Genomic DNA, 27,654 nt, shown 5'->3' on the forward strand with positions numbered 1-27,654 from the left:
CCCCTCTTTGTAGTGTTCTTTAGAACAGGCAGGTGAAGCGTACAATTTTTCTTGTAAATTCACATTGGCACAAAATCAATAATTAGGTTCCTTGTTTAGGAAGAGATTAGGAAGGGGATTGGCAAAGGACACTTTGCATGAGAGCAATAGAGAAGCCTTAAGCAGAGTGATTGTATATTTAAATTAGAGCTCCTCAAGACTGAAAAGGGGAATAGGCTGAGGGAGGTAGGAATGATGACAGGTTTGGGAGATGCTGTTCAGCAAAATGTTGGCACAATTTGTTTCCAAGGACTATTTGAAAGCAATCAAGCCTTGTGTTTGGTTGAAAGGTGAAATTGAGCCTGCCTTAGAGGACTTAACTCCTATGTAAACCTGCACCTACTCTTGGGCAACGATGACCTCAACAGGGATTCCATGGCTGTTGTCTAGGCTAGCTTTCTCGTGCCAATGGTGGAGGGCATTTGTCACCATGGAGGGAGTGCTTAACATTTGTTGCATCATAAGCAATTTTCAAGCATGGAAGGAGCCAATATTATTAAGCAATTTGTGGTTTGGGGACATAAGGAGAGGACTTTCGAGTCGAAGAAATAATTGGTGGTTTGAGTTTTTGAATAGTCTAAAAGTGACAAGATTAGCTATTGGAAATTGTCTTTTTGGGGTTCGTAGAAGATGTGCATTAGCAAGGTGAGAAGACTAGCCAAAATAAAATATCTTTTTTAGGGAAGAAAATCCTTTGTTTTAAATCGAAAGGCCGGGGACCCTTTATCATTGTTTGAGTTGGGATTGGCCTCTTGAGTGCTTCTAAAGCATCCTGTTAGTGTGAGGCTCACAGGTATTTTGATGAGCATGGCTTTCCCTTTTCTCTTTGGGGGGAGAGGGGGGGGGGGGGGGGGGGGGGGGTATTTTTGAAGAATTATGTCTTTTCATTTTAGCAAATTGAGCTCAGTATTACATTATCTGGTTTAGGCAACAAACACAGTTTGCATTTGAACATTGATTTGACACTATGATCGTGTTGGACTCCCACGATAATATTTCTTTTTTTGCTATTTGGAATGTGTCTGGGCAGACTCGGCAACTCATTATAAAATATCCTGGTGTAGTAGTCTATGGGACAGCCAGAAATCCAGATGCATCAGAAGGTCTTCAATCCCTGAAACGAAGGCATCCATTACGTTGTGAACTTGCTATGATGGATGTCACTAAAGAGGAAACAGTTGAGGTCTTTGACTTTTCCTTGCTGAAGCTTTTCAGTAAATCGGAGAATATTATTTTTGGTAAACTTAGTGGTTATAAGCTCCCAATCCTTGCTGTTGGATAGTGAAGCAATGTGTTTGCAATGATTTTATCATGTTTTCCTTGGAGGAGGTTGATTGGTTCCATGAATGTCAGGCCCTGGCGAAGGAAATACATGAGAAATATGGCCGGCTAGACCTCCTAATAAATTGTGCTGGTGTCCTGCACATACCCAATGAAATCAAGCCAGGTCGGTCCCTTCTAAATTCTCATTGCCTGCTAAGGTCATTCTGTGGGGTCTTTCAATTTAGATATATGCTTATAGATTATCTTTTGCTTTCCAATTAGAAGAGAGGGGTGGTTACTTGAGCAGATGTCCTGTTGCCTAAGTTGTGAATAGTACTGATTATGTTGAGACAAGTTTAGTGATTGTGTAATTATTATCGCAGAGACTATTATTGAGCAGCTTGAACCGGAGGCAATGATGCGTGTGTTTCAAGTCAATGCTGTTGGTCCAGTGCTTGTTGCCAAGGTGTTGACTGCCTCAACATTCCACCGATTACTCGTTTTTGGTTTGTTATGGATTCTAAATTCCTTCTTTATTTGACAGCATTTCTGGGAGTTGCTAAAGATAGGGCGGGGCACTAATACTGGCAGAGCAGGGGCTGTCATTGCCCACATCAGTACCAGAGCTGCTTCTATGAAAGAGAATACATTAGCGGCCTGGTATGGGTACCGCGGATCAAAGACTGCCCTTAACATGTGTAAGTAGCTCTTGGGGCTTTGTGCCATACCCTTTGCATGCTCTTTTCTCACACTCCATCTCCATTGCTTAAGTTCTGCTCTTCCAAGAGTCATGAGTAAAGACTTCGTCTCTATATGATCTGTACGAGGAGTCTTGAACTGAGAGAGAGAGAGAGAGAGAGAGAGAGAGAGAGAGAGAGAGTTGTTTTGTAGTGGTGAAGACAATGGCTCAGGAAGCCATGAGTCGACGAGATCCTGTCATTACATGCCTTCTTCATCCAGGCACTGTAAACACAGCTTTATCAAAACCATACTCCGCGGGTGTTCCAAAGATGAAGCTATTTTCTTGCGACTATGCAGTTGAGAGGCTGTTAGGAATTATAAACAAAGTTAGACCAGAGGATAATGGGAAGTTTACATCATGGGATAGACAGGAAGTTCCATGGTAAAGTGAAGGTGGATGGATATAGGGCTTTCCATATTTAGGTTTTAAGGGAAAATGGTCCATGTGATGGCCTTTTGTACAGTTAGAACCCTAGCCTATTTGCCATTTTTAGGGTTTAAAGAAAAATAGTTCATATGATGGCCCTTTGTACAGTTCAACACCAGCCATCTTTGTATATATTTTAGCTAGAATCTAGAAACACCTATATCGTTGTCCAATTGAATAGGCTTTTTTGGGAATGTTCCCTCACACTTGGTTTCTTAACATAAAATGCATCTTTTAGTTGGAAACAAGGAAGAAGATTGCGACAAGCTCATAAACTGCCCTACACAAGCGAGACATCAAATCGTGTCTTTGAGTCCAACTTTTGTGCCGCTGTAAAACTAGTTAGATTTTTGCGCCACATACTACTTTCCACCAGCCTATAACGCTGTGCTTCTTGTACTATCAATGGCAAGGTTGCATTTCAAATGTGTATTTATTAGTCTTCCCATACCGTATGATAAAAATACCGTACCGGTATGCAATACTTTACATACTGGTTGTTATTTATATGCACACACACATACATGTGTGTAGGCATGCATATATCTAGGGTTGTGTACATATGGCGTATACATGCATTTACATGTATGTAAGCATGCATAAGTAGACTTGTATGCAATGCCTAACGAGATTTTCGTACTGGTAGTGATAAACCCACATTGCACAGCGTTTGTCGACATTTTTTCGCACCGTACTGACCTATCCACCTTGATCAATGGTGAGTTGAAAAAAAGAAAAAGCTTTATGCTTTGTGTGGGAGAAAGAGGGAAGTAGAAGTAGCTAAATGTCGAAGGAACATTTCCAAGTGATCTTAAAGATCTATGCGATGAGAGAGAGAGAGAGAGAGAGAGAGAGAGAGTTGTGTGCACAAAGCACATTGTTTAAGAGTTTGAAAATTCCAAACGCTTCAGTAGCTAATCAACCTCTGCTATTTGTTCAAAATAAAGAAAGTTCCAGATATGCGAAGCTATGCAGCTTCAGTAATCTTGAAAAAGGCCATAGGGCCAACATTGTCCTAGGGAGAGCAAGTAGGTATTATCAATCCCCAAGATAGTCATAGCAGGTGCTTTCTATTGTTGAGGATATGCTATTCCTACCACATTCCATATTTGATGTTCTTTATGTGCATTCTTCCATCATGTGTATTTTTAGGTTTAAAAAGTGCCATGTTGGTGCATGCTGTGCACAAAGAGCCTACCATGTTTTTGACAAATTATTTATATGATGTACAAATTGCTCATATGTTGCAATCTCTATCGTCCTCATTGGATTATCATGGTACCATCCCCTCTACATTGGTTGCAAGCTATCATCTGAAGGTTTTATGTTCATATCATTCATTTATGCGATTAACAAGGAGACAAGTGTATAATGCAGTCAAGGATTCAACTTGAATATACCATTGCATTCTCTTAGAAAAGATCTCTGCCATAGAAATAAAGAAGAGAGTACTCGAGTCTTCTGATTGACAGCATTTGTATGCCTTTTTGAGTTGTGATCTAATATCGTCACCTTGAAAGAAGCCTTTCTTGGCTGTCTTCAGGAGAAAAACGGAACTGAATACGCAAACTAATTCCTAGGCTTAATAGAATTTGTGAAGCTTTGGCAAAACATAGCCTTATTGCCTATGGATCTAACTCCCCTGAGCAAAAAGTTAAGCGCTTAAAAAATGAATGATCAAAATCTAACCTTAAGGTTCTAAATGTTTTCAGGTTTTAATTCAATGTGGAAGTCTTACATATCCCCCTCATTCTAGCACAATGCCAATATGTAATAGGTATATAAACATTTTATATCGTACACAAACGACCATATTCTATTCCCAACGTCAACCTTGAGGATCTGATTTCGATAATGAAGTAAGAATATTGATAGAATGCAATATTGATAGAATGCTTGGCCCTAGTTATTTTGATGTACAAAAGGCAATACATGTGTGCAAATAAATGTTTTGGATTGCTTCCTATTCCCCACCCCACTATTGTTGAGGTAAATTGCAACCGTGAAGATTCTTAGCCAAAAGCATGAAGCCATAAGAGGGCAAGAGGAATTTAAGGAGCTTCCCATAAATCACATGTCAATGTCTCCACTAGTGCATAGTTCTCCTCATTATCTTTCACCTAGAAGACTCTTTGCACATGAAATGCTTGGTGAATGTCAAATCATCTCTCCACTTGTATACATGAGTTCATCACTCCTTGAGAAATAAGCTCTCAATTCTACACACACACACACACAAAAGAGAGAGAGAGAGAGAGAGAGAGAGAGAGAGAGAGAGAGAGAGAGAGAGAGTGTCCCTCTCTCAATTCTCCAATACTTTTAAAATTTTGTGACTACAAAAGCACATATACTTGCGTAAGTGCTATGTGCTTTATCATGCAATACATACAAAGCCATTTGAGCTAGGTTATTCCCTTGCACTTACCTATTTTTCATAACCAAGTGTTTGTACTTTCAATCAACATTCTTTGGCATTGGGTGTATTTTTGTGGAAGATCAACATGTAATCTTCTCAAATGAGATGCACAAGGAAGAAAGTGATAGCCATTGATACCTTGAAATGGGAGGAAAAATATCATGATTATACAACCTAATTGTTGAAAACCACCGATTTCATTACAACAATTCTCTTTAGCTGAGGTTAATATATGATAGACTTGATGATTTTAATTATTCCAAAGGACCACATCATGGTTATGAAGATTATTCAAAAAAAATTATGCTTTCAAAAATATCACAATTAGCATACATTTCAACCAAAGCTTTGCCTATGTTAAATTCTTGCAGCCTTCAAGATGCATGCATAAGTGATTACATTGAGAGAGAAGTCCTTGCTTTGCATCCATTGAAAATAGCGATAAGCTTGATGCATGCATAAGTGATTACATTGAGAGAAAAGTCCTTGCTTTGCATCCATTGAAAATAGCCATAAGCTTTTGGAGAGAGCCCCTTGCTTTGCATCCATGAAAACAACCCAAAGCCTTCCTTTCAACAATAGTTATCTCATCATGAATTTGCTTGACTATGTCAAATGCTTGCAAAATGTAACACGTCTTCAACATGAAAGCATATTTTATTTGCATTAAAAGAGACACCCTCCCTTTCCACAGGTGACTGTATGTGTAGAGAATCTCTTCCAAGGGCAAGAGCTTCCTCACCTTTCCCTTGTTGGTATCCTTGAATTAGTACATAATTTTCCATTTGTGCCTTTAATCTCTTCATTACCTGTTGCAATTGTATAACAAGTACATCCTCTTGCGTTTTGATGCTACAAAAAACATGTAAACATTGTTGCAAGCATTAAAATATATCACTACTATAGCATCAATAATTACCAAAGACTTTGTTGGCATTTTTCCTTCCTTGCTATCATGCCTAATTTCTTTGGTCGTTCATTGGTTACACACCACTCAATTTCGATGCATCGGCTTTCAAAAATAGTTACCACAATTTAAATCTACTATTAAGCCCTCCCTCAACCCACCAATGTGTAGCTTGTCATAATAAGTGACATGCTAAGTGCAGATCCCGTCATCCAATCTTGCTATATAACTAAATGCTATTCGATGCACATTCCCATTAAATTCCTTGCAGCCTCATAAATCCACCTTCCCCCATGGCCATGGCTAATCTATAGCCTATAAAATTTTCACTTGAGCACCCATGCTACTTGAATGGCTAATGCTTGAAGAAGAAGTAAGTAGGAAAACTTCTTGCAAATTCTCAGAATGCATCCATCACGTGTGTGTGTGTGTGTGTGTGTGTGTGTGTGTGAGAGAGAGAGAGAGAGAGAGAGAGAGAGAGAGAGAGAGAGAGAGATTTTATTTATCATTCTTGGAGGTTAAATGTGACGTATGTGACCAAGTGAATGTGAAGTAGTATGTTGAATGATTCTCAATGCTCTAAAAGTGTGGTGATGAGAGTCACAATCGAGAGCCTACACTGTGGGTGGGAGAGAAAAGTGTGTAGGCCTAAGTCATGGTCAAAAATGTGAGGGAAGCAAGTTCAGATGTGACCAAAAGAAGCTGAGCACTCTAGTAGTGTGTGGTGCTCAGACTCTTGAACTTGCAATGAGCATAATGTGCACAATTGATTTGACTCTTCTCCATTGCCCCAATGTCCTATCTCGCATTGAAGGAAGTGGGAGCTAAGCCGAATGGTTGTGATAGTGCGTACCACTCAGAAGAGGATATGCTCAAGCATATAAGGGTGAGACAATTTCCTCTTTCAAGGAAGACCATGGTTTTGTGGTTGGGGCAATATGGGTGGTGTAATGTATGAAGCATGACCACCAAATTCCTCCCAAGCCCTAATCATTGGTGTTGTAGAAAATCTTCATTCACATGGGAGTCTATTGAGGCATCATGTAGCAAGTGTAATGCATCCCACCTCCGAAACCACTTCTTTATGCTTGCATCCATTCCGTGCTCTAGATCTTGCTCTTATGCGTCTTTGGAACTTTTTTGTTTGCTTCTCATGCAATTGTAGTAAGTCTATGTGAGGGATTTTGACGCATCTTAGATCCCAACATTTGATGTTTCCCACATTACACATGTTCTCAAATACATAGTATGCTCTCTTCCGAGCTTCCAAATGATACATAGAACATTTATGCCACTTGTGATTGGCCGGAAACTCAAAGCCAAGGTACTTAAAGCTCTCAACAACTTCAAGTGTCTCATTGTTGTACACAATGCATGGCTTCTCCTTTATGGTTGGTTGTCATATCCATAACCTTTGTTTTGGATTCATTCACAATTATCCCACTATGCAAGAAAAAGTTCTCAAAAACAGCCATAAGCTTTGTGCATCCTCTAAAGTGTGTGCTAGAAGCACTACATCATCCGCATACAACAAAAGCATCATTACCACCATTGCAGATAGTGACCTCTTCAATGCCTTCTTCTTGCATAAAATCAAGTACCATTTTTTACAATTGATCGATGCATAGACCAAGGAGAGATGGTGACAACGGACTCCTTGTTTAACCCCAATAGTGTTTGCAAAAGTTTTTGGAATTCTTCTTCCTATGCGCAATTGACACATCACCTTCTCATAAATTCGAGAAACCTCAAGGATAAACTCGCTTGGCCCTTGGAGTTCTTCCATCCTTCTCCACAAATTGTTACGTGGAATTATATCAAAGCTTTCTTCAAGTCCACAAAGCAATAATACAATCGCTTTCCTATCAACCGTTTTTTCTCCATGAGAACAGGAAGAGTGACAAGATGATCAATAGTGCTATGGCGTTGACAAAAATCCCGCTTGTCCTTTTGCATGTTTGCCATTCTCTTCAAACCAGTCACTGCATTTTATCTCCATTATGAATCCAAACAATTTTTCCATAAGAGACCCAATCATTATAGTATGGTAGTTATTCACATTCTTTACATCTCCTCCTTTATGCAAAGGCTTGACCCAATTAGTGCTCCAATCGCAAGGCATACCATGTTGAACTGCAAGGTTGAATATACCACACATCAAATTGACATGTGTAAAATCTCCATCCATTTAATCATTTCTGGCTTGATATCTTGTAGACCTCTTGCTTTGCGAGTGGCCAACTTTTTGAGCCCACCACACATATCCTCAATAGTAAAAAAAAACGAGGGCATACATGGGAGTAAACCATAAAAGGGCATCTTTTCAATATTTGGTTGCTCATAGTTTCCTCTACAATGTGTGTACATATCTATAAGACTCAAGTTACCAAAACTCTCAACCCGCTTGCTCTTCAAGTTTCACCAAAATCTTCCATATGCGCATGCCTTTTCTTGAACTTGAAAACATTGATGCTTGACTTTCCATCTTCTTCTCTTCTTTTGAATTAATGCCTTGTATGTATGCAAATGGCTTTGATAGTTGTTTTCTCCATAGTTGCATCTAGATTCATCAAAGATTTTTGACTATCTTGACATTCTTTATCAAACCAACTTTTGCGTGATCTATGTTTGTTGATACCATGGACATGCTTCATGGAAAAGCATTCTTCGGGAACAAATAACTTTCTTGAAAGTTTCCCATTTAGTTTCCAATGGTGCGTCATTTTGAAGCTTTGCCATGCATACCTTTTTCTCAACCATTTCAATATACATTGGTGCCCATTTGAAATCCATATATAAAATATATAACTTCTCTTCCCTTTGGTTGAGATTGTCATGCTTAATTATTTCTCCACATGTAAGGTTAATACATAAGGTTCGATGGCCTAATATCGGGGTCAATTGGCCAAGTGTAAAACTCTTTATGTGATACATGATGGCTTTAGAGTGTAGCATATAGTCAATCACACTATTCTCATCGTGTTTTCTATATATAAATCCATCGGTTCCACTCCACAAAGATACACCGTTAGCAATGAGCATACCTGTGCTATTGCACATGTGTAAAAGTAACTTTTCATAGTGATCCAACTCTTTCTCATACATTGAAGTACAACCATACAAGTGAGCTTCCTCCAACTCCCTTGAAATGTATGGCATATCAAATTGTTGAGTAGCATGTTGCAATGTTTTTGTGAGAGCATTCATATCCTGAAAGACAATAACATCACCTTTGCCTTTAAAATAAGCAATGTACTCCTCTAAATAGAAAATTGAATGATCTCTATCCAGGCAAGCATAAAAAGGAGAATTATGATGAGAAACATAGCAACCGGCTACAAACAATGGGTGCTCTTTTTGGTAGCATAATTTTCAGTCATACATAATGTTTGTGCTTGCCATCTTTTGCAATTGGTGCAAAATCTTCCAATCCTTTCTTGATCATACATACTACCCCTTCTTGCCCTCTTCATTGCATGAGATTATTTGACCACATCAATGAATATACATTGTAATCCTCCAACCCATTAATTCTTTTTGAATCATGCTCCGCTCCCAAGTTTCAACGAGAAGTACAACATCGGCTTTGCATGGGTTAGTTCATCTATGACAACCCCAAATTCCATGGGTATAGATTGCAATTCCAAAATCATACTTTCAATTGTAACTCGGTCTCATAGGTCACGCATTCCTATTTGCTCAAGAAACTTTTGCCTCCTCCTTGGCACATTTTCTTCAATTAGTGATATCCTTGTTTTTCTATTCCTCTCCTCATATGCCTTGCGATGCATATTTTGTTGCTTAATAGTGTGATGTTCACATACAAATTATTTTTTATTCCACAGATAAATCCATATATCATCCAGGATAATCTTTCGTTGGTTCTTATCTGGCATGGTGCATACAATTGACCATTCTCCCAAAAAAGGAGCTCCTTGCTTACCTACTCCATGTGCTCCGTAAACCATAACTCTTGATATGCCAAAGTGGATTTTGAAGAAATCTTCAATAACAATGGCAAAAGAAGGAGGCATCTCTAACTTCTCTTCTAGAATTCCACGAATAACGATGTTCTTGGAACATCGCTCCCGTTCCTTCAACTCCTCTACATCCACATTTTCAACATTCTTTGTTTGGGCCATAGCTTGTATGAGAGAAGAATTCAAAAATCCCATTGGTACCACATACATCAGCCCAAGACTTGTTTGTGCATACACTTTTCATGTCGCATATATCCCGGATCATGGTGTCAAATTTCTCCTCTCTCAATACATGGTGATACTCCACATGTCACATATGCTTCTTCAAAGCATTCAAGTCTACAAGAGAGCATTTACATTCCTTGACTTCCTCTTCAAGTTGCATCAAACGTGTTATTTGCATCTCAATTGTCCTCTTGAGATTCTTATTCTCAACAACAAGAACTCTTAGCGTGCCATTCTCCATTGCAAGTGCCCATAAGTCTCCACCTTGCTTGTTTACGATCTCTTACAATGATACCAAGTATGCCATAACCATGGTTTAGAATGTCATTGGTTGATTGGTTGTGTTGATATCTCCATACTTAAGAGAATTTGGACCATTCTCTACAATGATTGTGGACCTTATTGAAGAAAAAGAACCCTTGCAAGTGTCAGAAGACATTGTATGTAAACTTAGAGATAAGAGTCAATTTTCCATGGACTACACTAACAACGCCACATGAATGTTGTGGGCGAAGTATTGCAGTGCTGATTTTTTCTTTTCAGATGAGCATGAAGTCACAAACTATATGAACAAAAATATCTTAAAGTAATGCCTTCTTTCTATTAGCTTCAAAAGTTTTATGCATAAGTCCTCCTCCTCCAACATTAGAGAGGATAAAAGCGGCGAGAGAAGGATAGATTTCCTATGGTATATATTAGCAATGTAGAGAAATGTACCAAGTCCACAACGTACGTAAAGTATGATTTTTCTTTTTTTGATGGGCATGTTTGTGCACAAATGCATCTCTTTGCATCCTTGAAGAATATAATTTATATAAATTCTTCTTTGGTTACCAACTAACTCAAAATTCCAAGATCATGTAGCTCTTTGGAAAAGATTCAAGGAGAGACCTCAAGAACAAGCTATGACATGAGGTATAATGTATGCTACTATTGGGGTTTAGATTCACCCCATCTACACATCAAAACAATGAAGGCAAACTAGCTTTCATTTTATATTACACTTGGTGCCTATGCGTGTATAATCTCTCTCTCTCTCTCTCTCTCTCTCTCTGAGTGTGTGTGTGTGTGTGTGTGTGTGTGTGTGTGTGTGTGTGTGTGTGTGTGTGTTGGGATCTCTAAAAAACTTGCAAATTGTTGTGGAAGAGGTGGGAGAAGGTAGAGATCAAGATCATGAGCTAGGGGAGAGTAGAGGGAGAGAGACTCGATAGAGATAAACATGCAACAAAAAACTCTTTCTCACTATTAAAGAGATTAATACATAATCTTTATAAATCCTTCTAAGCTTCATGAACTAACTAACTATAGCCATGGCATTGCCAACCACTAAAGCTAGTGGTGCATGCTCTGCATGCATTAGGAGACCCAACCCTTGAGAGGTTTGATGCTAACATTCCCTCCTTCAAGCATATCTACCAAATAAGTCTTGAAAATTGAACATGAAAATATGGAGTAAATCTACTTCATCTGACCACATCGACTAGACCCCCCCCCTCTTCTGAATATAGCATAGGGTGTGTGTATTCTTATCCAAGAAGAATCAAAATGGATGGACAACATTGACTCAATCCACAAAATCATGACAACTAAACAAAACAAGCTAGGGATCTTCAACATGTCATGGCATTGTCTAGAACTATTACGTTTATTTACAAAAATAAATGACTGAATTAAAAAAAAAGTTTTTGGAATGTCAGGCCTAATGTAGGACTAGCGTGGGCAGGTACCAATCTATGCATGCATAGTTTATGGGCTTCTAAAATAGGAACTAGTTATAGGGCAAGGTTGGGTGGAAACAAGCATGCTAGAGTTCCTCCGTCCTCACATTGGTATCAGATCTTAGGAGTAGAGCAACCATGGAGAAGGGGAGAAGGATGGAAAATCGGACTCGTGACTCTCTCTCTCTCTCTCTCTCTCTCTCTCTCTCTCTCTCTCTCTCTCTCTCTCTCTCTCTCTCATGCAAGCTCCCATGGAGGGGCAAACCAAGGACAGAGCCTCAGGAGAAGCCCCTTATAGTGGGAACGTCTATGGCAATTTTTGAATAGGATGAAGCCAAGTGTGCAAGCCGGCTGAGTAGAGAAAGGGGACTGAGGTTGACCACTGCAAAACAGCCCACAGGCAGGGTTGCATAGTGCACCATGACGACATCAACAACTCTTGTGCATGCAAAGAAGGTTCACCCTCAATGTTGGTTGGAGGTTTCCTTGATGGCGATTTGCTTGCCGCCGCCATGAAACATGCAGGTTTTTTTTTTTTTTTTTTTACATGTGTGCGCCCTAATTTGGGCACCCTCTCATGGCAAGGTCTCGTCCCCACAATTTTGAAGGTGCAGCTCATGCAAGTGATTCTTTCTCGGATTGACAAGAAGCATGAAGCCGGCAAAGAGATGCTTTCTTGGATCAACATGAATTTTGTTGGATTTGCTAGGGCATGGCTCCTAGGCAGCTTTCTGAACTTGATCTAGTCAAAAATGATTATGGTCATTAGGTATGCTATTTCATTTCTAAGGTTTATTCATTTGTATATGAATTTATTTTACAGGATTCTACGGATGGATTTTAGCAAGTTACTTTTTGATGCAATGACAAGATCTGTTGCTAGTTTTGGTCGTACAAGAAAGAGGAGCAAGGTTGCATATACTTGTTGGCCAGTATTTCTTTCATATGTCCTCTTTGTGCTATAAAGCAGAGGGCAACAATAAGGCTTCCAAGGGCATGGTTCCATATCTATATGCACTGAGTGTATGGTCACTTTAAAGCATATACGGCTTGCCAGAGTGCAAGAAAAATAAATACATGAAGCACATTGGAAGCATATTAACATTCACAGCTATGAGCCGAATCCAACTGACAACCATGTTATAGGGTGCTACGACGTCCAATGCCAAGGGTGGGGATTCCAAAGACGGTAAGTACATTCAATTTAAGTTTCAAATTTTGAACTTATTCAATTTTGCATTTTTTTTTACAATGCCAACTTGACAAGCAAAGGTTGCTTCGGTCAAGCAGAGTTTGGTTTGTTAGATAGCTAATTTTCTTGAGCTATTTACACACAATATTGAAGAATCTACGGACTTGCAATGCAATGTATGATTTGGCAAGGCCAATTCTCTATGAAAACTCCACATGGTCAATTTTCTTTTGCATTGACATTTGTTTGTTAGCAAGAGAAGCTATGGGATATTAGCACAGGATCCATCCTATCTTATCTTTTTCATGTATTTATGCAAAGGAAGGCTTCAATTTAGGACATATTTCATAGAAGTTTCCAAAGTTTGGAATATGCTAGCATACAAACTTGAGCAAACTTTGCAACATTTTTGAATGCTTCTTCACTAAAGGTCGGAATGAACCAAGCTAAGAGGGCATGCAGGGGACATCCGACACCTCTAAATTTATCTATATACATGGCTATGAGCCAACTTCAACCGAGCTATACCATGAGCTAATCTGTTCATGACGAATTGAGGCTGGTATAATGGCTTGTGATCGCTATCAGGTTCTCAACCTTGATCAGCAATTATGGTGGGGTTGTCTACTGATGAGAATTGACAACAAGTCAATGACTTATCCTTTGTTGATAAGTTATATCATCTAGTTACTTTCATTGAAAGTGAGAAGAGGTATTCTTTTAGACACCTCTTAGTTTTGATAACTTGTTTAGCATACTCAAGTGAGTTTTAAATGGAGTTGACATGCTATGTTGGATATGGCAAGTTACACAAGATGGTTGCAAGGCACAAAAATGTGGAAGATCAAGATGCTCTTTTGATTTCATCGAACCTGCTATTGCACCTTGTTTTGGTCCAAGGGACAGTTGGGTCCATAAAGGATGCCATTGTGGAAAACATTAGTGTTCTTACAAAGATATTATCACTTTTGTTTTCAAGGACAAAAACGCTTCTCCAAGGAAGAGTAATGTTAGGCCTAAGGTAGGACTGGGTTGGGCATGACCCAATCTACGCATGCATAGTTCAGGGGGCTTATAAAATAGGGACCATGTTTCTATTTAGGGCAAGGTTGGGTGGAGACGAGCATGCTACAGTTCCTCTATTGTCATATAGAATGTACATAAATCATTGGTTCAATTTGCAAACAAGCAAGCTGCAACTTCTTCAGTGTCACCACCATTTGCAAAGTTCACTTTCTCTTTCTTGAAATATGCATTTGATGGATGATTGGTCTTTCCACAATGCACACACGTGCTCTTAAGAAACAATCTTTTGTCTGTTGATTTTTTCACCCATAGCTAGAACAAGAGCTTGTCAGTGTTGCTTTCACAACATATGCAGGGGACAAAATAAGATCAGGACTATTGCCACATAAACCTCCATGCAATAATCCACAGTCTTCTTCCTGCAAAGAGCTGACTATTCCATCCAATCTAGAAATTTGTCCTTTCCTACATTGAGGACTACCACCACATAAACCTACAGGCAACAATCCACACTCTTCTTCCTGCAAAGAGTTGATTATTCCATCTAATGTAGGAATCTGTTCTTTTTCCTCAAGTACAGTAAACAATCGGACTTAATTTATGAGGTAGAATTTTGAGTAAATTGCAACTTCTTTGTCAAGAATAGGAACTTCTACATAAACTAGTCGAGTTCTAATACCCTTAAAATGTTTGATAAGAGATGCAATATTCTCACCAAAATACTCGTTTAAACCATATAAATCCACTTAAAAACTTCTCTTTCAATATTTGGCTTTTAGTTCCAAATAAATTCTGTAAGCTTTGAAGAAAAAATGCACGTCATCCAAACAATGTATAAAATAATTTCTAAGAGCAATTAAGATGATATATGAGATTTTTTGTTCTTTTGTTACTGTTTGATATATAAAGCTCATGTAAAAGCAACAAATGTACGTGCACTTTCGGATCCAAGAGCCTTTGTAACTATCCATAAGTGCTTTTTGATAAGTAACCTTTAATATTTATGTGCCAAGTATGGAATTTGGTACCTTTAAATTTTCCGACTTTGAATGCCATGACATAAGAAGCTTCTTGACGATTGATGATACTAAAAAGCTTTGAGAAAATTTATGATGTTGGCAAGTTCCACAAACTAGGCTTCAAATTTGATAGAACATTTGCAAAACCATAGCTTCAACCTTGAGGGCTATTGGTTTCGATAGTAGCTCCCAAAGATATACTTCAACAATCAAATTAAAACTCAAGAACTTGAGAACTACTTTAAAGGCTTGTAGAAGAGGGATCCACATAGGCTAAGAACATCACCAAGGTGCGATAAATCCAAAAACACTTTGAGTCTTTGTATTCCCATGTGGGAATGAGGTCTTTTATACCAAAAATAGCATTCACCAAGGCTTGAAAAAAACTTTTCCCAATGTGAACATAAACTCAAATATGGTTGGTGAGTAGGGTGTGGAGGAAGTCGCAACATTGTTTTCTCCCACAACTATTGGTAGAGAAGGAATTTGAAGCCGATGTAGAGTCAAAATTTTAGTAGCAGACTAGGGCACACCTATTGATACTACCAAGCATGGCTGATTTGGAGCAACTCAACATCCTCCTCCTCCTCAAAGAAGTCACTCCCACGAAAGATTCAAGCCAAGCTATTGTGGATGAGAAAAAAGCTCTTCTGACTTTGATGCAATTTTGGTGGATGAAAGGGAGAAGGTGGAGATGACAATCACGAGCAAAAGGAGAGACTCTCTTGATAGAGTTGAATGTGAAACACAAAACTCTCTCACTATTAAAAAGATATATGTATAATCTTTATAAAGCATTATAAGCTTCATGTACTGAATAACTATAACCACAAAAATGCCAACCACCAAAGCTAGTGGCACATGCTCACCCAACCCATGTAGAGGTTTATTGCTGACACAAATATATTACATGTTTCTATGAACCTATCATGAGAGCTATTAAGCCATTCTTGCTCTACTAAAATATAGCCATTGCAGTGTAAGCCAAGTGTATGCACCTATTCACCTTGAAAGGTCATGCACATGCAGCTCAATGTTTACCACTACAACTAGAAAACGTGAGAGGAAAGAATATTTAATACTTTGTATCAAATGCATCAAAGTAGGCCTCACTATGCAACTTGATGTTGTGGCCTCACAATCCAGCTATAAAGTGAAGGGAATGGGGTAATGGAGAAAACAAGAGTGAGTCATTCATGATGTAAATAGTGTGTTAATTACAAAGAGATTAGAGAAAGAAGATTGAGATTTATGGAAGTCGCAAGTCATAAGTAGATTGATAATGAACTAGATGCAAATCATGAGTACAAAGTGGTCTAGAATGATGGGTAGTTCATGGATACAAAGTGTGTAGCTTAGGCCTCTTTTATAGAGTAGAGGGAGAGCAATTGATGATGTAATCAATGATTTCAAATCTATAGGCTTCCAATGTAGAGGGGGTTTCCACTAGCTGGTGGTACGATTTGTCAGCCCAACAAGATTCCTCGTGTGTACCAAAGTAGCACCCAAATACAAAATATCCTCCGCTAGAGATTGTCAACTAGGGTGTAGGAGTCAAACATCTATCCTAGAGAATTTAACAATATGAATAGACAAAAAATGATTCCCCTTGAGAGAATGTATGCTAGTCAAGGTGGTTGGCCAAGTACAAATGGTGCTTGTATGACCCCAATGTCAAAGAGCAAAAAAGTGAATGTCTACTTTTTCAAATGATTTTTGTCATTGTTGCCGATGTCGGATGCAAAGTATTTTGTGATTGATACTTCTCCTCCATTCCAAATGTGTTGTCAAAATGGATGTTGATATGGTGGCATGAGATATCTCATGGTGGTAATTTAGTGGCTTGAGTATTCTTCTTTATGTGCTCGTCGAGAGTGCCATAGATAAAGCTAGTAGTCCCATATGTGCGGCTAGGTGAAAATGAAAAAAATACAAATGAAATGGGGTCTTTGTCATTGTGTGTGCACCCATATGTAAGGGGGTCTTACCAAATGTTTTGTAGTGTCTATCACTCATGTCTCAAAAATACAAATTAATCTCCATATGGAGAGCATACATGTCATGTGTGCGATGTGTACTATAGTGATCAACTTCTAGTGCTTGTGAGAGCTAGAGGGAACGACTACTAAGGCCAAAGAGCTTGAGGCTCTTAATGACTATGGGAAGCGGGGCCAAGGAAGAATACATTAATTCTTATTTTTTTGTGAGTGAATGGTTTCATATGACTGAGAGGATTTTTTGCAGGGCACACATGTGATGATGGGTAGTAGTAAGAAAAGGGAAAATACTCTCTCTCTTTTGCAAAAGTATTGTTCATGCCAAGTTAATTAAGTACTATGTTCTTGTTGCTACCATCAATTAAGTTCACCCTCTATGTTCTCAAAGTAACCTCACAAAAATGCTCACTCTAATTCTCTTAATTCGGCTATTCTCAAAGTTCAAAGGCCATTTCCATTACATTGGTATAAGAGCATTTGGTTTCTCTTTTCTTGCTTAAGACGAGAGATCCTTAAGTAGCATATTAATGGTTGATTTTGTTAATTATATTAGGGTAAGTGGGACTGATATCTATTATCAGTTTTGTTGAGCTCACTATGTGGGATATGGTGCACACCTCGGGAGCTTTGGTCTTAATAATGGGATCTTTTTAGACTTGCCTAAGGCTTTACCATTATTGAGCCATAAGAAGTCCGAAAGGAGCTATCCCTCGGCAATTCCGCTATGCTAGACGCATCCCACTACTCTCTATAATTAACTAATTTGAGCCATGGGTGTAGATACTTAAGTGCTTATTTTCAAAGACTAAGAGGAGTAGCAACTAAGGTTTTGAATTGCCAAAGGATCCACTAAGTAAACACATAAGTATAATTAGTATGGTTGACAAAAACCAAGAGAGTAGAATGAACATTGATAACTTTTGTTTTGCACATGAAGGTGCTAATGATGATCCTCACATGTTTATCAATTATCTTGTTACTAGGTTGCATGAAGCTATGGGCAACCCTACTTTGCAAGCCAAAGTTACTCAAAACTTTGTACTTATGGGATTTCCCTTCCTCTCCAAGAGGAGAGAGAGTTTAGGAGGCCTCTTGTGATGAGACTCCCAAAAGAAGACTCTCTCTTGTAAGAGAGGAGGAATCCAAAGGGCGAGAAAGAAGTGAATCCCTAAGTTCCTCTTAAGATGTGGCTCCACGAAGACAGTGGTCTAGACGGTCGCCAACTCCTCCCAAGAGGAAATGGACAGCACATAATCCTTCTCCTTGTCACTATGAAAGGGAAGAGATGAAACAAAGGAAGGAAAGGGCAAGAAAGAGGTCACCCTCTTCTCCTTCTCTTCACCTTCCTCCTCTTTCAATGAAAACTATGGCTATTCTCCTAGAGAATACAAGAGGGGAGGACATCGCAAAACTTACCTTGCATGGAAAAGGTCCCAAAAACTCAAGAAATTCAAAGAGGGAGGAAAGAGTATCTGTTTTCTCACCTATGATGGCACCTTTGGTGCCATAGAAAAAGTATTGGCCTTCATCCAACAATTTGATGCGGCCTTTGGAGACGAGGGCTTCACGGAGTCCTCCAAGCTAGACCATGTAGCTATGCACTTCCAAAAATCTACTCGTCAATGGTGGGCTAGCCTTCGTGGAAATGGCGAGGCCCCAAAGACGTGGAAAACTCTACGTGTTTCCATCATGAAGCAATTCCTTGCAAGCGATGCAAAGGACAAAGTGCTTACCGAATGGCGGATCTTGAAGCTGCTCTTCAACAAGTCTATCCACAAATATGTAGACAAGTTTTGGGATTTACATCTCAAAGCTACAATCTTTCAAAGGATAGACTTCTCTGAACAAAAGCAACAATTTTGTGCAGTGAAATGGCCGAGTATGTCAAATCACAACGGCCTAGCACTATCACCGAAGCCATACACCATGCTATGGTTGCTTCAAGGATCAATTTTCAACAAGGGGTAAGAAGAAATTTTAAGCCCATGGAAAACAAGGATCAAAATGAAGCTAAAGGGAAGAGCAATGCTCAAAACTCTTCCCAAGGCAACACCAACACCAACAACAACAAAGGCAAAAAGGACTGCTGCTAATAAGCATAGAATAGCCTTAGTCTTTAAGAAAAATGATTGGGTTCAATGAGATGGCTTTTGAGTTGAAGTTGCCCAATCAATGGCTCATCCACGATGCTAAAACCATGTGAGTCTACTCAAGTCTTACAAAGGAGAGCCACCAAAAGAACCAATAATGGAGGATCCGCGCCAGAGATCGAAGATCAAGAAGAGGTGTTGCAACCCAAATTGATTCTTCGACACGAAGACAAGGTACTATGAAACAATAAGATTATCCAATGATATCTTGTTAAGTTTAAGAATTATCCTTTTAAAGATGCTAGATAGATGCAAGGAACCTAGCTTAAGGATACTATGAACCTTGTCAATGCTTTACAATACTAAACTAGAGTAAGCAAATGAAAATGCATTTTAAATGAACAATGTTTTTGTCTTATAAGACTCATTCTCTTTCGTTTATTGTGCACAAAATTTAAGAAGTATGCATGCTTAGGATCATGTTTGTCATGACAACGTCTCCCTAACACCAAGTAGAACTTGTCACTCTACTTTGAAAGTATGATATGGACTAAAGAGCAGACATGCTTGCGGCAGCTAAGTCTTGCGAGCACCAAATGGATTAGTCATCCATTCTAGAATGATGTCGTAGGGTAAAAATGGATCCTCTACCTGCTAAGAAACATGGACTAATGACTAGGCTTTATCTTCTCTACCTCATAGTCGAGGATGACTATGATTTCAAGAGAGATGTAATGTCATAAAATATAATATCTAACTTTACCAAATGATTTTCTCATATTAGACTGATAAAATTTAATATGGGAACATAAAAGGGGAACAAGAGTTAGGATATAAATATGTGCTTCTAGACCTATCTCAACAGGGGACCAAAAGGTGAAATCGTTGCATCTCAATAGGGGTACAAAAGGAGACGGTCTACCAAAGAGAAATGTGCAATAAGTGCTTCTACATTTACCTCAGCAAGGGACCAAGAGGAGAGATGGTTACATCTCAATAGGGGTCCAAAAGGAGGTAGTCTATCAAAGAGCAACATGCATCTAATAGAGGTTAAAATACCTTAGGGCTAGCTTCATTAAAGACCTCCAAAAGTTAGTGTTGAAAAGTCCTTTGACCTTAGGCAAGCTAGGGTTGACCTTGAGGTGGGAATCCTACCCAAGCATGAGGTGCTTTTCGGCTTGCTAACTGAAGTGCTTAAAGTGTTTGTGGGAACCTTGCCCAAGCTTGAGGTGATTCTCATGCTTAAATGACTAAGGTTCTTGAAGTGTTTAATTCAAAGATAAACTCTCAAGAGGCATAAAATGTTTCCATGCTTAATTGACTAAGTGCTTGAAGTGTTCAATTCAGACCAAATGACTTAAGAAGCGTAAAAGACACATGTCACAATCCTCCACATGTGGCTCTCATGATGTGCTTGAATCCTATTGGATAGGCTTTAAAGGGGTCCAATGAGAATTTAGATGCATAAAAAGAAATAAATAATTACGTTCTTTCTCTCAAAGAGGAAAAAGAGGACACATGTCCAAATGATATAATTAAATAATACGAGAGAGAGAGAGAGAGAGAGAGAGAGAGAGAGAGAGGTGGACCAAGCATGAGAGAGGGTATACTCTTCCATCCACACACACTCATTGTGTGGAGTGCAAAGTGTAAGAGCTTCATCTCCTTCTTCAATCTTGGGTATGGAATGCAAATCCAACCAAGAGCCATGCTTCAATGCTTAAGCTTGCCATCTTCTTCATCTTCATTACTATGCTATTATGCTATGCTAAGCAAGAAGAGTGATGATAAGTGAGGAACTATTTCTTTCTGTTGTGAATGATTCTTCTTCCTCTTCCCTCCCTCATTCCCCGCTAGCTCTGTCCACCTTCGAAGGTGGCTTGGGATAGTTAATGCTTTTTGCAAAGTTTATGTTATGCTCGTGATGCATGAAGCTTTCCATCTTCATAGCATCACCAAGTTCACAAGGAACACAAAAATTGTACTGTACAAAGTCTCTCTTGATGAGAATCTATAATACAAACATTTTACGAAGGGGGGACTGGCTCCAAGTAAATCCGGTCCTCAACTATTGTCATGTTCTCTAATGCTCTCTCTTTCTCTTGCAGAAGTATTGTTCATGCCAAGTTAATTAAGTACTATGTTCATATTGCTACCATCAATTAAGTTCACCCTCTATGTTCTCAAAGTAATCTCACAAAAATGCTCAATGTAATTCTCTTAATTCCGCTATTCTCAAAGTTCATAGGCCATTTCCATTACAACTTATTTCATATGCCATGGCTGTGGTAACACTATGTGATTAGAAAAAAGCGTGTATAATAAGATTCTCCACCTAACAATACTTTTGACATGTCCACTTTGTAAAGCAATAACCCACTATTGTAAAGTGACACCCACTACCTTGTCCACCAAGGCATTAGCGTAGAGTGGCACCCACTAGCTTGCCCACCAAGGCAATCGCTTGCTCCTCAAGCCACTGTGCCTCTCTATGTAAATGAGGCTGCACCTCATTGTAAATTGTTTAAGAATTTTAGAGCTTCTCTCTCAAGTTGGTCGAGCCTCATGTATAGAACTCTGTAGCAATCATTTGCATACTTTTGTATTACATATTTTGTCTTTAGTATCATGATACATACTTTTTGCTTGCCTAAAGTCTTCATGTGCATGTCTTAGTATGTGTGTGTGCGTGTCATAAACAAATTCTAAAAAATACAAACTTCAACAAATTCTAAAAAATATAAATATTAATCTTGAAAAAAAAAACCCTTGAAAAAATAAAGCCAAATATATCTTCAAAAATTAAATTCTCATTAAATAACAAAATCTCTACTAAAAGTATTCCTTTTTTTTTTTCTTGGCCATAAAGGACACAAGCATATTTATATTAAAGAAAGAGAAGCAAAGTTACAATGGACTACCAAGTATTCCTTTTTTGTTATTTGCATTTAAAGTAGAGTACAAAATTATTTATTTGACTTTACATTTCAAAAGCTTCTCAATTTTTACAATGTTACCCTTCACTTTTACATTTTCAATCTTACCCTTTACTTTTGCATTTTAGAGCATACATTTTGTAACTCTTTCTTTCAAGTGAACCAATGAGTGACACGTAGATAGCCTCTCCTTTCTTGAAACTTCCAAGGGTAACTAGTGTGTGACCATGAGTTGCTGCGACCAAGAAAAGTATGGCCATTGGGTCACACACATACACATATCGATAGGTATATATGTGCATGCACAAGCGAGGAGGGTGGGCTCTAGTCCCTATAATCACTCCAAGAAGATTGCAATTTTCTTGTGGCAATAAAAATTCCTCCCTCTCCCTCCCTCTCTCTCTCTCTCTCTCTCTCTCACGTCAGATCTTGAGTCAAAAATCTCTCTCCCCCCCTCCTCCTCCTCCTCCTCCTCCTCCTCCTCCCCCCCCCCCCCCCTCCCTCTCTCTCTCTCTCCTCTCTCTCTCCCCCCCCCCCCCCCCCCCCCCCCCCCCCCCTCCTCCAGAGACACACACATACACAAAGTTTTGAGTTCAAGACTTGTCAGGTAGATCTTTGAGATCTCTCTTAGTGAATAAGAAAAGGAAACTATAATAACCTTTGAGTGTTGCAAATTGGCTATCACATTTCCATCTTAAATACCAAATCTTAAGTCCAAGACTTGTGAGATAGAGCTTTGAGGTCTCTTGATGTGTTCCTATGACATTCAAAACTCTCTCTCTCTCTCTCTCTCTCTCTCTCTCTCTCTCTCTCTCACACACACACACACACACACACACACACACACATATGCATTTAAGCCCCTTAGTTACTCTCTCTATCTCCCTCCATCAACCTTTATCTCCCTATGGGGACCATCAACCTTTATCTCCCTATGGGGAAATGCAGGCTCATAAGGAGCTCCAATTATTGTATGTGTGTGTGTGTGTGTGTGTGTGTGTGTGTCCCTAAAATCATTCCAAGGAAAATAAAAATTCTCTCTCTCTCTCTCTCTCTCTCTCTCTCTCTCTCTCTCTCTCTCTCAGATCAAGACTCGTCAAGTATATCTTTGATATCTCTTCTGATTGTTCTTATCATAGTAAAAAATATCTTCTTCTTCCTCTCTCTCTCTCTCTCTCTCTCTCTCTCTCTCTCTCTCTCTCTCTCTCTCTCTCTCTCTCTCGCGCACACACACACACACACACACGTGCGTGCATGTGCAGGCACACATGCATACATTGAGTTCAAGACATATCGGGTAGATGTTTGGGCTACATCCAATGCGAAGTAGAAGAAGACGACAAAGTTGCAGTCCTTCTTAGTGCACTTCCTTCCAACTATGACCATATAGTCACAATTCTTGAAGAAAAGGAGCCAACTCTAGCACTTCAAGATGTGGTAAGCTCACATCAAGCAGAATAAAGGAAGCAGAAAAATCCGCCCACACCGACAAATGGGGCTTTTATAGCAAGAGAAGGTGAATCATCCATAGATTTCATATCATCTTCCAACGTCCGAAAATGCTATGACTGTGGTAAAATGGGTCATATAGCTAAAGACTGCTATATCAATAAATTTTGTAGCACTTGTGGAAAGAAGGGGCACCCTACTTCTAGGTGTTATTCAAAAGTTCAAGATAACAGCGTCAACAATAACAACAAAGGCAAAAAAGCAATGAGAAGAGCAACACATATAGTCCAAGAAGAAGAAACTGAGGATGAAGGAGAAATTTCTTTCGTTACAGATGTACTTTGAAGATCCGTTTCTACTCTCTCTAGTTCAAGGGGAGGTATTTTTCATCCTGTGTGGATAGATCATGTCATCCTGTGTGGATAGTGTCATCCTGTGTGGATAATTGGGTCTTCAGTATGTATTACATGCCCAAGGGGAGGATTGAAAGGTGGGCATGGGAACTCCTTCGACACCTAGTTTATTTTTGATGTGACACATATAACATATATGTGTGTAGTCTTTTGAAAAGGCACCTGGAGATATGAGCTGCCGGATAATGGCTATGAGACCTTTTGTATATAAACACTTCCTTTTTGTATATGAACTAACAATAATATATGTTGTAAATATATTGTATGTACACTATGGTCTATTGAGTGTGAGTCTCTCTCTCTTTTCTCTCTCTCTCTACTGTGTATAGCCATGGTTTTCCCAAGCTTCAAACCACCTTAAGCCTCTCCATGCACACACCCCCCGTTTCCTATAACCTTTCCCGCCTACCCCCTCTTTGCTTGTGATGCCCAAGGTTGCCCCTGCCTTGCCCATTCTATTCGAACTTGCCCAGCAGTGCTCGAGCCTGACCCCGCTTCTAGATCCTCTTTGACCTTGCCTCAAACCCTGCCAAAAGCCGTCCATTGTCCAAGGACCATCCACTCCAAGGAGATATTCACACGGGCCGTCACTCCCATCAAGGCCTACAAAGGACAGATTCTCGCATGGAGACAAAGCTAAAGGAGCACTAAAATTCCCCAACTCCAAGCAAAAGACTTGCATTTCAAAACATTCAAAAGGCTCACAAATTCAAAAAAAAAAATCAAGGCGGGCTTTTCAAACAAGGAAAGAAAGATCAACCCTTGTCCTTTTTTTTCCATCACTCTATGAAGAGGAGCTTCACCAAGGGTGAAGAGGAGATTCACAAAAGGAGATTTCTCTCTCTCTCTCTCTCTCTCTCTCTCTCTCTCTCTCTCTATATATATATATATATATATATATATATATATATATATATATATGTGTGTGTGTGTGTGTGTGTGTGTGTGTGTGTGTGTGTGTGTGTATCTTGCAATAAATCCTAAAGATTTGCAACCAAGCACAATAACTTGCAAATAAATTTTCCATCATATCCTAAGGGGCCTTTTGTGCTCGTGTAAAGAGGTAGACACTGGCTAGGAGAGTCTCCTAAGCTAAGACCCCTCAAGGGAATATAAAAATTCAATGAGGAGGGGTTTCACACCTGGAAAACAAAGTGAAGAGGTTACCTAATGAGATGTTCATGGTATGTTATCAGCACTGCCTTAGAGCAGCAAGCCTAACCCAATGGAGTACATACTAGAGCATCTACACTCATAGCGAGTGCCCAAAATTTGGCCAAAGATGAACAAGTGGTAGGAATCATCATCACTCCTTGCATGACAACTATGTGAATTTCATAGACAAATGTAAGCATGCACATGAAGCCCGGCATGTCCTAGAAAGTATTTTGGGAACCAAGGCCAAAAGAAGTAAAGTTAGTGTTAAAAGACAACTTTACAAGATCATTATGAATGAAGGGGAGCACATTGTTAGCCTAGTAAATAGGCTTAAGATCATTGTCACACAACTCACTTACATCCAAGTCAAAGCATCAGAAGATGACAAAGTGGCCATACTATTAAGTGTACTTCCACCTTCATATGACCACTTAGTCACAATTCTTGAAGAAAAAGAACCCGCTTCACCTTTCCAAGATGTCATCAACTCAATCCAAGCAAAAGAGAGAAAGAAAAAAGGTTCATTAACATCATTCGGGAGGGGCTTTTTTCATGACATCCTCAAGGGGAAGATGTTCGCCATTGACATCATCAACTAGAATAAAAGTGTTATAAATGTGGAAGAATGAGACACGTAGTGAAAGATTGCTACACAAACAATCCTTGCAACAAATGCGATAATAAGGGACACCCTCCTTCTCGATGCTACTCAAATGGAGGTAATAGTAGTGGAGAAAGCAGCAGTAGAAGAAGCAACAACAAAATTTACAAAGGGAAAAGACCTATCAAAGGGTTAGCTCACATGTAGAAGACGAAGAAGACAAAGGCGAGAATAACCTTGTCTTTTATGAAGACGTACTTTGAAGATGCAACCTTTCTACTTGTAGGGGAGGACTTTTATTTTCCTGTGTGGATTTTGTCAACCTCTGTGGATATTACCATCTTGTGTGGATACCAACTTATCATCCTGTGTGGATATTGCATCTTCAGTATTTTGTCTTAGTCCAAACCTCAAGGGGAGGATTGTAAAGTGTGAGCTTTGTCCTAAAGTATGAGTAAAGGAGAGAAGAGTGGAATTATCCCACATGTTGTGGAGCAAGGATGTAGAGATACTTAAAGGTCATTTCATGAATGTATAAACACAACTCTATTTTGCAATGCATGCTTGTCTATGGTGAGCTTGTGCTAAGCTGAGTCAATACTCATAGATTGTGTTTATGAGCCCAAGCTAATTCTATCTTGTAACCTAATTCGCTTGAGTGATTATCTTGCTTACAAACACACCTACACACTTGCACTATGTTTCTCTTTCATTCACCCTAGCTAGCACGATCCCATTCCCATCACTCTTTACGATGGTACACAGTACTCATTGCTCCGAACATCGTTGGAAGTCCTCAACTTGCAAGTGAGATTTGGTTGGAGCACGACTATCCTGGGCTATGGAGAGATTTTTGGTATCTCCCTTCTCCTTCTCTCTCTATTCTCTCTCCCTTTAGTTGAAGATTCTCTCTAACAATATATGTATGCAAGGTTGTGCACATCGGTTCACAATGCATGTCCTACTTGCGGGCCATCATTGTTGATAGAGAGTTTGGATTCCTTATGCTAGGTACTCTATCCAAACAATCATCGTTTCTTACCCCAAGGCTTCAACAAATGGGTAGACATATGTAAAGCTCACGATGGCAAACTGGGCAACCATTTGGGAAGAGCACTACAACAACAATCCGTCTCCGAGTCCTCCACCAAAAGGTATGTCAAGGTATTCCATGTTTTTAAGGCTTCTATATTAGAAGGACTTAAAAATACAACACCTCTTGGATCCCATGCACATGTTCAAGAATGTAGTCCAAACCCTATGGGACCACATTATTTGCAAGAAGGACTCATTGGGTTGAGGGTCTTGAAATGTCTTCCCGCCTTTACTACTCCACGTCCTGTCCCCAATGGGAAGATTGTGATTCCTAAAGCACCATGGATTCTAGCCAAATATGAATTAGACAAAGTGAAGTGTACCATTGCGTCTATTCGCACACCAAGAAGATTAATGAGGTCCCTAAAGGGAGCTTTCACAAAAGTGAAGAAGGGTGGAAGAGTTCAATTATAGGGGTTGAAGTCCCATGATTGGCACAAGATGCTTTAGGTAATGTCCCTCTCGCTATTCTATCTATTGTTTGTGTGTATGACTTTCTCTCGCTTTCCTTTCTCCTAGTTTACATTGTAGTTCATTATGTCAGTGAGTATGTATATATGTCGAGACAAGAAAGTTAGCGATGTTATTTTCAAACTTGGAGAGCTAGTAAGGTACACCATAATACTCCATTCAACTTCACTTTTTTTATATACACAATAATCTCAACTAGAAATTAGTGTATCCTTGTGTGTTTTCTTGCAGTTTTGTGAGCTCCAAGGAAATTGAAATACATGCTATCCCTCTTGCTCAAACACTTGCAGCAGAAACTGTGTGTGCCATTGAGGATGCATTTTCCCAATCGGTCCTTCTTAGTCAAATACACCTCTTATTTAACGTGGTGGAGAAGATCGCTATATGTGGAGTAGTGCACGCAGGATGGATGTTCTTTTTAGAGAGGTTTCTAAAGACTTTCAAAGATTTTTTGCGGCTACGGTCTCAACCAGAGGCATATATGGCCAAAG

At 39.3% G+C, this 27,654-nt stretch overlaps 1 protein-coding gene across 2 annotated transcripts in view; it reads left to right on the forward strand.

The window, feature by feature from the left end:
* Positions 1 to 2,676, forward strand: part of LOC147430508 (uncharacterized) — a 67,251-nt gene extending 64,575 nt beyond the window's left edge. The window contains exons 2-6 of one of the 2 annotated variants that reach the window (XM_086493126.1): positions 1,070 to 1,222; positions 1,393 to 1,486; positions 1,686 to 1,768; positions 1,847 to 2,000; positions 2,194 to 2,676. In XM_086493126.1, coding sequence (XP_086349252.1) covers positions 1,070 to 1,222; positions 1,393 to 1,486; positions 1,686 to 1,768; positions 1,847 to 2,000; positions 2,194 to 2,429 — 720 coding nt within the window. In that variant the 3' untranslated portion in view covers positions 2,430 to 2,676. The remainder of the gene's footprint in view (positions 1 to 1,069; positions 1,223 to 1,392; positions 1,487 to 1,685; positions 1,769 to 1,846; positions 2,001 to 2,193) is intronic. The other variant, XM_086493127.1, reaches the window with a different exon arrangement.
* The last annotated feature ends 24,978 nt before the right edge of the window (positions 2,677 to 27,654 follow it).

The sequence above is a fragment of the Adiantum capillus-veneris genome, chromosome 21, assembly GCF_014529385.1.
Source record: "Adiantum capillus-veneris isolate H3 chromosome 21, ASM1452938v2, whole genome shotgun sequence".
Taxonomy (NCBI): Eukaryota; Viridiplantae; Streptophyta; class Polypodiopsida; order Polypodiales; family Pteridaceae; genus Adiantum; species Adiantum capillus-veneris.